Genomic DNA, 11,159 nt, shown 5'->3' with positions numbered 1-11,159 from the left:
GGAAGCTCCAGCTGATGGCTCGGCCGTGCTCCTCAGTTTGGGCTTTGGGCTACCTGATGACACTTCTATCCATCAGGCCGGTCAACTTTGCGTGGGCCTAGCAAGGCTGTAAAATTAAGCTGGTACAGTCTTATCAAAGAATATTTATACAATGTAAAAATAATGTCTGCATAATTTAAAAAAATCGTCTCATTCAAGATTATTTACATGATATTTCAAAAAAAATGTTCACGTTTTTTAAAAAAACGCACGTGACAATTTAGCAAAACGTTTATACAATGTGTAAGAAATGTCCGTGTGGTACAAAAAATGTACATGACACTTTAAAGAAACTAGTTGTTGGGGCGCCACACTGTGACGCCGCTTGAGAGGAAGTTGTGCGCATGTTTTTTATTTTTTTTTAAACTACATAGAGTCCTCGCTTCCGTCTAAAAAAATATCTCAGAAAAAAATCCTCACCTTCATCTAAGAAAAGAAGTAAAAAAAGAAAAAGAAAAAATTACCACCGCAGCCTGCCAGCGAGTGTCACTTTGCATAACCCTCTATTAAAAAAATATCAGTGGTCCTCACCTCCATCTAAAAAGAAAAAAATAATAAAAATAATCCACACCTTTGTTTAAAAATATTCAAAAGATTTCTCAAAGCGGCCAACCAGATTGCGCCGCGTGGCATAGCTGGTTGGCCACCCTTCATGTGTAGCTTAATGGTTTTAATCTCATAATTTCAATGTAGAGTGTGGGGTATTTTAGCAAAAAAAAAGAAGAAATATTCACGTATTTCAGAAGAAAAAAATCATGGCATTTTAAAAAATGTGATACAATGTAAAAAATTGTTCACGTATTTTTTTAAAAATCTTTCATGTCGGTAGAAAATGTTTAGCATGCGTTTCAAATAATGTTCAAGAAAAGAATTTGAAAAAACTGTATATAGTGTATTTGAAAAATGTTCAAAGTCTATCAATAAAGCATTCCACATCTGTACCAATATGAACAATGTGTATTGAAAAAAGGCATACACGTGTTGAAAAAAAACCCTGAAGAAAACTGTTGTAGAAAAAAATGCGTTGCATTTTAGCATTTTCTATTAATGAGTGGAAATGTCGGGAAAAATGCAGATTCTTCAAGTTGGGTGATTCCTGCCGACGATGGCAGGGACGGCTTCGTCGGTATTCTACCATCGCCTTTCACCAAGTCAGTCAATATTGTCCTTGCCTCAACATTACCACGTAGTTCACCCGAAAAAAAAAACATTACCACGTAGTTATGTGTTTACACAAGAATCCAACCGACCTCTAGCTGCCGCTATCTTGGGTTGTGTACCCCAAGATGGTTGTCGAGCTCTATCCAGGCCTCCAGGCTCCTTCCTCTTGTCGGGTCCCCTCCAGGCCGCATGGGCCCTATGGTGGGCCAGCTGCTGGGCTCGCCCTCGGTCAGCCACCCCCGATGTATTGCACAGTCATTCCCTATCTCCACCTTCCATGTGCCGCTATCTGGGAAGAGAGGAGGGAAGATGGTAAGAATACCATATATACGAACAAATGAGGTGATATGTAAAGTTGAAATATTATTGTACCAGCGTTGTTGCACACCGCTATGGTGACCATAGCGGAGCTGGAGCTCGGGGGCCTGCAGTTCCTCAACTGAATTGTACCTTCAAGATAATAGATAGATTCATATCCATGAGAGCTTTTAATGCTTCAATGACTTGCCGCTTGTATACTGGAAAGGCGCGTCTGAAACTTGTCTCTTAGTGTTAGCAACTCTTTCAAAGCATCTCCAATTTGCATGCGATCTGTGGGAATTTCCGTTGAACATGAAACTCCAATATTCAGAATTGAAGTGATGCAAGCAATTGTTATATCTACTCTTCTATCAGGATTTGAGGTGTTTGCTTCTCCATCCTCGTCCTTTAATAATAACTTGCGGTCCACAATATTGGCCACTCTTTCTGCAAGTGCATTCTGAACATATCTGTGAAGGCCTAGAGCTTCTCCAAGCTCGCCGTCGGTTGGTCTTTTCCCGGTAAACATCTCCAGCAACAATACACCATAGCTATACACATCACCCAGGATTGAAACCTCGTTGCCCAGACCATACTCTGTAATCATCAAAACAGAAGAATTAAAAACACGGAAGTTATGTGTAAGAAAACGTTTGAGCATTTGTATTATCTCAGTTGAAGAGTGCTACGAATACATATTTATATGATGGCGTACTTTTGATATTTCGGGGAAAAATTACGACAGATAAATGATTGGCTAGTAGCCTAGAGGCATACCTGGAGCAGCATAGCCAATTGTTCCTCTCATGGCAGCCCAGCCACTTGATTCTCCTAACAAATTACTCTGATCTTGATGCAGGGCTCTTGCAAGGCCAAAGTCACCAACATGAGCAACCATGTCATTGTCAAGGAGAATATTGCTTGGCTTGAGATCACAGTGAATAATTGGCAATGGCCTGTGTTGGTGAAGATAATCCAGTGCAAAAGCCACATCAATGGCGATGTTGAGCCTTGTGATGAGATTTAGCACCGTGTCTTCATTTTCCTCAAGAGGCTTGTGTATCCATTGATCTAAATTTCCATTCGGAAGAAATTCATACACAAGAGCCTTGAAATCCTGGCTCTGAAAATCCATACTTGAGCAGACTGTTAAGATCTTCAGAAGGTTTCGATGTCGAACACATCTCAGGGTCTCACATTCTGCAAGAAAACTGTGAGACGCACCACGTTGTTGGAGGTTGAACACTTTCACAGCAACAATGACCTGCTGCTCATGGATCACCATTCTTCCCTTGTACACCGAGCCGAAGCTTCCTACTCCGATGAGGTTCTCGGAAGCAAAACCATTAGTTGCACTGGCTAATTCAGCATAAGATACTCTGATATGCAAGTCATTGATGGGTGACAGGTCTGCGTTAGCTTGGTGTGACTTGCTCCTGCTGTACCAGAAAGTGAACAGTGCTAAAATGAAGATAATCAACAGCACTGCACTGCTTATGGAGATTATCATGATAAGCTTGAAGGACCGTTTCTTGGTGGTCAGGATGGAACAGGGATTCAACTTCATTGCAGGGATACCCCCACACAGTCCTTGATTTCCCTCAACTGCAGTTGCATTCGCATCAAGAAATATTCCCTATTTTGGGACCTCGCCTTCAAAGTAGTTGAACGACAGGTTCAAATTACCAAGGCCTTTTATTCTCCCAAGAAACTCAGGAATTTCTCCAGACAAGTTGTTATGTGAAAGATCAAGTATTTCAAGGCCTTTCAGCTGCCCCATTGTTGCCGGGATTCCACCATGAAGGAAGTTCATTTGCATCCTTAAAAATTGCAGGCTTTGACAATCACCAATAGAGGTAGGAATTTCACCAGAAATTCTATTATCAGACAAATCGATGTTTGTAATATGTTTCAAGCTACCAATCTCCAGTGGTAGTGACCCATTAAACAAGTTGCTTTGGAAGTACATGAAGTTAGATAAGGTAGATATGAGGAAGACCTCCTTTGGAATCGGACCACTGAGCTTATTGTGCTGGAGATCCAACAGTTCCAAAGGACAGCTCCTAAGGCTGGATGGAACAGGTCCACTAAGTGAATTTGATCCAAGAGAGAGTTTATTCAATATTGTGAGATTGCCAAAGGTTGGTGGGATTTGCCCTGAGAAATTATTCCTATCCAGGTATAAGTAGTTCAGCCTCTGGAGTCTACCAAGAGAGGAAGGAATAGTACCCTCGAGAGATTGATGTTCATCAAGAGATATGATAAATTAACAAGGTTCCCAATGCCTTCAGGAATATTGCCACTTATCATGTTGTCGGCTATGCTGAGAGCGTACAGTTCTGTAGAAAGATTGGCTACTGAATTTGGTAGCACGCCTCGAAATTTGTTGCTGCTGAGATCTAAAATCTCCAGATGGCTGCTATTAGTTAAACTGGACATGAAGTCCAAACCATCATCTTCATTTGCAAGTAGTTGATTGTGTCCAAGGATCAGAGCTGACAAACTTTTCAGGTTATCTCCAAGACAAGGCGGGACTGTTCCTGAAATCATATTCGCTTCTACTGCAATTATGGTAAGCATAGAACAGTTGCACAGCCAAGGTGGAATAACACCATGAAACCTATTTCCCCCTACATCAAATATGTCAAGTACCGGAAAGTTGACCTTTTTCCCATTCAGCAATGATCCAGTTAGCTGGTTGAACGCTAGATTAAATACGCTGAGAGAGGACATATTGAAAATGGAAGAAGGAACTTGTCCAGTGAGCTGATTCGTTTCTAGATACAACTCGGAAAGAGCATTAAGGTTTCCGAGGGAAGAAGGAATGCTACCTGTAAAACTGTTCTCAGCGAGAACAAGACGAGCAGATAACATATGAAGGTTCCCTAATGATTCAGGAATAGCCCCAGTTAAGTTATTAGCTCCCAAGCTTAGGTATACTAGTGAGGAGAAGTTTCCTAGCCAGGAAGGAAGGCCACCATGAAGGCTATTTTCTTGCAGAATAAGGACAGATAGAGATGACAGTGCTTGCAGTGGCACAATGTCCCCTTCAAATTTGTTGGTTCCAAGATTAAGAACAGTTAATGCCGAGAGGTTTCCCAAGAATAGTGGAATGAGCCCTGTGAGTTGATTCCCCCTCACACACAAATTCTGGATTCTCTGAAGGTTACCAAGAGAAGAAGGAAGTGAACCTGTCAAGTGATTGAAGTTCAAATTAAGACTTACTAGATTGGTGAGGTTGCCAATCTCTGATGGGATAATTCCTGTAAGCTTGTTGAAGGAGAGATCAAGAACCTGGAGGCCGCGCAACGAGCCTAAAAACCGGGGAATCAGGCCATTGAGCATGTTGTACTGCATCTGGACACGACGCATGCTGGGCAAATGACCCATGTCTGGAGGTATTACGCCGGTGAGGTTGTTGTATTCCAGGCTGATGCTCTCAAGCTGCTGGCACTGTGATAGTGATGCCGGGATGCCACCTTCAAAGAAGTTGTGGCTCAGGTTGACATGCCTGAGGTCGAGGAGACGGCCAATCTCCGATGGTATGGTACCGGAGAGACGGTTCACGGGGAGTTTTAGCTTTCTCAGGTAGGTAAGGTTGGCTACTGAAGGGGCAATAGCACCTGAAAGACCTAGGTTGCTGAGGTCCAGTGCTACGACACGTCCACGACGGCGCCCACGAGCGCCGCACGTTACGCCCCGCCACCGGCACAGAGGGAGCGACCGGTTGCCGCCCCATGAGGCCAGTGCTGATGCCGGGTCGCTGGTTATCAGCGACTTGATGGACACCAGCGCAGAGTGGTCGGTGGCGGCCTCAGCATTGTCCATGGGGACTGGCTGACCATCGGCGACAAGAACTGCGAAGAGAAGCAGCATGAGCAAGGAAGTGTACCCGGTGGCCACCATTGCCAGGAAGTAGGCAAGAGGATGGAAGGCTGCTTCCGCCTTCTGTTTTTTCTTCTCTCTGTGTGTATGTGTGTGTGTGTGTGGCTGGTCACCTAGCTAAATAGTAGTAGTACAGAATTTTGAGGAGCAGCCAAATTGGACTGGTAGTGGATTGGTCGTTTTCCTGTCAAAACTTGTAGTCAATCAGATATGGTGGTGTTTCCTGGCCTAACTTCTCAACTTGCTAAATACAGTACAAAAAGTGGTGAGTCAATAAAGGGAAGAAAGTGCTTGTTTCCTTTCAAAACTTGGCCAACCAGATATTTTCATATTTCCTGGCCTAACATCTGGGCTCACAGTCAGGCTGCTGCGGTGCCGATGAAATGTGCTGTTTTCTTCCTAAACCCCGAGATCGAGCATGAACTCAAATTTTTTAAAATTGAATAAACCTGTTAACTAAAAATCTGAAAATGTGAGTTCAGGATTCTCTCTTTTAGCCTCTTGGTGAGCTGATCCTGCTAATCTATCTACGCAATGGTGGTGAGAGATGGTGATGTCAGTACAAGTAGCTAGCAAGCATACCACATGCAGGGCCAGGCGAGGAGCCAGGTGCCGATGGGCTTGTCGAGCCGGGCGAGCATCGCGTGCGGCCGCGCCGCCTCCGGGGGCCACCTCTCCACCCACGACGCCGGCGACAGCGGAGGGGGCGGGAGGCTGTCCTCCTTGTCCTTGGACCGGGAGGAGGTCGAGAGCTGGTGCGAGAAGCTGCTGGTGTGGGGCAAAGCGGAGATGGCCGGGAGAGGGGCGAACCGGGAGCAGACCCATGGATGGAAGCTCGAGCTGATTTTTTATTTTTTTATTTTTTTGAGGGGAAGGAAGCTCGAGCTGATGGCTCAGCGTTGATGGCAGGCTGGGCTTTGGGCTGCGTGATGACGCTTCTCCATCAGGCCAGTTTTTTTTTGTTTTTTTTTGAGGAACCATCAGGCCACTTTAGAGGCCGAGGTAGTGAGCGAATGTTTCTTTTGGCGGGCCCAGTAAGGCCATTGCGCCGGTGGGCTGTAAACTTAAACCGCTGCAGTGTTTAAAAACAAAAATTGAGTTGGTGCTGCTTCTCATGGGAAAAAATGGTTCTAAAAAAACTCAGAGGGGAAATTGTGCAATAAGCTAGCCACCCTCTATTTTCGCTCTGGTGGGGCCGTCATGGCCTAAGAGGCTGACCCAGATAGATTATGTGCTGTTTTTGTCCCACACAATGGACGCAAGTGTCATGTAGTAAAGCCCAGTTCGTTTAGTTGATCTACCGTTTTAAACTACGCGGTTTTTTCGACAATGGATGGATTTTATTAGCTTAAAATGGATAATCAAGAAGATACGTAACACAATGAGCACACACCCGGTCTTCGCATAGTTAGGATGCACACATCCTACACCAACTCACACACGCGAAAAAACACCGACAAATGGCTGCAAGCCCAAGGACGTCGCTCCGCTCGTTTTTGAGGCCTCCTTGAGGAAGAAATGGAAGGTGCGTGAGGACCTAAAAAATAATGCATGGATCCTCAAGATCAACACCTCCATGGTCATATCCGTTGAACACATTCGACAATTCCTCACTCTATGGGCGCTTATAAATGATGTCCACCTTGATGAACATGTCGAAGACATCATATTGTGTGGAAGCACACGACAAGCGGGCACTACTCTGCGGCCTCCGCCTACAAGGCCCAATTTCTATGCTTGGTCCTCTCCCCCATGGATCAAATGATTTGGAAGGCTTGGGCGCCGCCAACGGCTAAATTCTTTGCTTGGTTGGCTATCCAAGATAGAATTTGGACCACGGATAGACTTGCAAAGCGGGGATGGCCAAACTGTGGGCTTTGCACTCTTTGCAAGAGAGATCAAGAAAGTGGACCACATCTCTTGTTCAAATGCCGCTACACCATTCGGCTACGGAACTCGGTCATCGCGAAATTCGGCCTTCACCACTTGGACACTACTACTTTGCAGCTACATGATTCGGTAGAGGAATGGTGGACAAATAGAACTGGTGCCGGAGTCCCCAGTAGAAAGGCTATGGCCTCTCTTACCATGCTCGAGTCATGGACCATTTGGAACGAAAGGAATGCCCGCGTTTTTCTGGCAGAAGAGCGCTCCGCCACCAATCTTGCTCAACTTCATCGTTTGCGAGGCAAACCTTTGGGTCACTGTCGGAGCAAAGAAATTAGGGGCTATTATTTTACGCGAGTAATCATTCATGCCGTGTAAGAGTGACTTCTGTAACAGATGAGGCAATCTTTTGCCTCCGTTTCAAAAAAGAAAAGAAAAAACACCGACAACAAGCAAAGTCATACAAAAACTATGCGGTCTAATCTTCATCTATTATAGTTAGACAATAAAGCAGGAATTGAGTAGTTTACCTTGCAAGAGATGTGTTCCTGGGCACAATGCGTTCAACGGGCTCAAGATCTCATCCGATTGGAGTGGGGTAACTCATGTCGGTTTATAAAACTTACGATGTTAATCCCCTTGATGAGCGCAGTCACTGGCTGCCGCTTGTTTGTCACTATGGGTTTGCTCGTTCTGCTCCGTTTTTCTTCTTGTTGGTTTTCTTTGTTTTTCCAAAGGTTTTCTGTGGTTTTTTCTTTTAGAATATGTTTTTCTTTGTGTTCTCACTAGTTCACTTTGTTTTTTATTATTATTTTGGTTTTCTTTTCTATCATTCTTGGTTTTTTTTTCATTGCTATTTTTTGTTTCTTTGTCGATTTTAATTGGTTTTCTTTGTCAACACAAGCCTACTTTTCTCAGTACGCAATGTATATTTTTAGCGCACATGTGAAACATTCTTTTGATACACTTTGAAAATATTTCAAATACATGATACACTTTTTGTCAAATACATTCTGTGAACACTTTTATGAAAACATGGTAACATTTCTTAAAATGCATGGTTTACATTTTGTTAATGAAAATAAACATTTTCAAAAATTACACAAACATTTTTTTATAATGTATAAAGATTTTAAACAAATCACAGACATTTTTTGACACACGTGAATATTTATTTAAAATTTCACATACATTTTTAGTGGAAATAAAGATATTTCTAACCTACGGGAATGTTGTACATTGTATAATCATTTTTTAAATTTCATGAACTTTGTTTGAACCACAGGAATTTTTCTCCCGAATGTCACGTACATTTACTTAATGGTATGATTTTTTTTGCATTATATGTACTTTTTCTGAAAATGTCTCAAACACATTTTGAACCTCGTGAACATTTAAAAAATATAATGTACATTTTTCTAATCTAAGAAGTATTTTATTTATTTACACAAACATTTCTATACATTGTATAGACATTCTGTTAAAATGCACAAGCATTTTTTAAACACATGGCTTTTTCAAATGTAACAAACAATTTTCGTACACATGATTAACATTTTTCCCACAAACGTCTAACACATTCCACTGCATGATTAACATTTTTCAAGATTAATTTATTTTCATATATATTTACAATATTTCGAATGTAAGCGGTAAAATGAAAGAAAAACCAAAAACTAAAATGTGAAGATAAATAAAAAATTGTTGTTTAGACAAAGAAAGAAAAAAAGCATCGGTGAAGTCAGAGTAACGTCAAACTGACACATCAACGTTCTTATCAGCCCGACCCAGCAACACCTCCTCTACTGACGACCCCGCGTTAGGAATCGTTGCAGGCATCACATAGCCGCGCCCCTTGCTGCGCGTCTGCTTCGAGTCTTCGACACCCCCTCCTCGCTGCTATGACACCCTTATGGGCACGAAGTAGTCTTCTCTTGCCCACGGCGTCACCTGCTCGACCCCCTACCATAGTTCCGTCTCCCTCCCATTTCCCATCTTCCTTTTTTTTTGAAATAAGCACGGGAGAGCTGCGTATTTCGATTGATTAGAAGAAGCGGTAAAGAAACCAATGCTCGGTTAATTGAGGAAAACCAAGCTAAAACCTTTACAAAGAGCACAACACACCTACAGTTCGAGCATAACTGGACATACAGGAACGCCTAAAGACCAACAAAACATGAATTGAAAGACACTCAGGCGCGTTGGACAAAGCCGCCACAAGCATGTTAGGCGACATCACCGTCACCGTAGAGAGACGACATGTCCGACGAAAGAGGAGCGAACATGTGCCTCTCCGATCCCGAGACGGTGCCCAACCTGACTCGCCTGGCGCTGCAAGCATGTCGAGTATGCTCCAAGTGCCCACCACCATCGCCCACCGACGGACATGCCGGATCGACCCTAGGGGTCGCATCCGACCAGGCCGACGACCTCGCTACCCACGCAGCACCAAGTCGCCACCGAACCGTCCGGAGCCGCCGCCCCGGCCTCCAACAGCCGCCCGACGACGCAACTCTGCACCACTGCCATAAGACCACTACTCCACAAAGGTCATTGTTTCCAAGGCTAGGGGCGGAGCCAGGATTTGAGGTTGGGGGGGGGGGGGCAACTAGCAAGACACAAGAAGCAAAAAAATCTAGCATTGCAAAGATGATACTAATTTTTCATGGTTCGGTACAGACCATACGGTCAATCAAACAATGCAAAGAAGTTACATCTCTATTAGTTTGAAATTGGATTTGCGACAACCAAGAAGATCAAATATGTCTATAATTTCATCAGAACTAAACTTTGACGCTAGATCCTTCTCGATGTAGATTATCATACAATGCGAAGAAAATCATCACCCATTGTACTTCGAAGACGAGTCTTGACAAGTTTCATAGCTGAAAATGCTCTCTCTACTGTTGCAGTCGACACCGGGAGAGTTATTATTAATCGTAATAACCTGTCGACCATTGGATACATAGATGATTTACATGTTTTGACCAGACCATGTGCCAAAGCTGCAAGTGATGGTAACATTTTCAGTTCTTGATGGTTGCATGTGTCAAGTTGAAAATGTGGTAGCTGACACTCCAATTGAGCTCTTTCTTGAGAAGAAAAATCTACAGGATATAATTTTTCAACTAGCGTGCATATTCTTGATCTGTCAAATGTGTCACGTCTTGGATCCAATGATGCATAAAGGCTTAAAAGCTCTGTCGCTTGAAGACTGAAACGATCATCTAACTCTGTCAATTGTTGGTCTATGGCAACATTAAATACATCCATTTTGTAGTGATGGAGTGTTGTGGTGTTGTCATGTTTGTTTCTAGATTTGGTCACATCAACATACCTAATAATATATATAAGAATTAGTTTCACTAGGTAATAAATATGTAACATAATCTTAAGTACAGAGTTGGGAAAAGGTGCATACTTGTAACGCCCTCGATGCGGCTATATCTCCTACGTGTCGAAGTATTGGGAACGTAGTAATTTCAAAAAATTTCCTACGCACACGCAAGATCATGGTGATGCATAGCAACGAGGGGAGAGTATGATCTACGTACCCTTGTAGATCGCAACGGAAGCGTTGACACAACGTAGAGGAAGTAGTCGTACGTCTTCTTCCCGATCCGACCGATCCAAGCACCGTTACTCCTGCACCTCCGAGTTCTTAGCACACGTACAGCTCGATGACGATCCCCGGGCTCCGATCCAGCAAAGCTTCGGGGAGGAGTTCCGTCAGCACGATGGCGTGGTGACGATCTTGATGTATTACCGACGCAGGGCTTCGCCTAAGCACTACAACGATATGATCGAGGTGGAATATGGTGGCAGGGGACACCGCACACGGCTTAGGAACGATCTCAATGATCAACTTGTGTGTCTAGAGGTGCCCC

General features: G+C 43.6%; 1 protein-coding gene across 1 annotated transcript; it reads right to left on the bottom strand.

Annotated features, from left to right (window-relative positions):
• Nucleotides 1-952: 952 nt before the first annotated feature.
• LOC125527566 (probable LRR receptor-like serine/threonine-protein kinase At3g47570) lies at nt 953-6,220 on the bottom strand. Its single transcript, XM_048692084.1, is given in 4 exon segments — nt 953-1,489; nt 1,573-2,097; nt 2,278-3,738; nt 3,741-6,220. Coding segments are annotated over 3 exon segments (3,528 nt in total). The 5' UTR covers nt 5,407-6,220; the 3' UTR covers nt 953-1,489; nt 1,573-1,696.
• Nucleotides 6,221-11,159: the final 4,939 nt, after the last annotated feature.

This window comes from Triticum urartu, unplaced genomic scaffold (assembly GCF_003073215.2).
Source record: "Triticum urartu cultivar G1812 unplaced genomic scaffold, Tu2.1 TuUngrouped_contig_4254, whole genome shotgun sequence".
Taxonomy (NCBI): Eukaryota; Viridiplantae; Streptophyta; class Magnoliopsida; order Poales; family Poaceae; genus Triticum; species Triticum urartu.
Note: the sequence above shows the minus strand (reverse complement) of the source record. Positions and strands in the feature narration are given on the sequence as shown.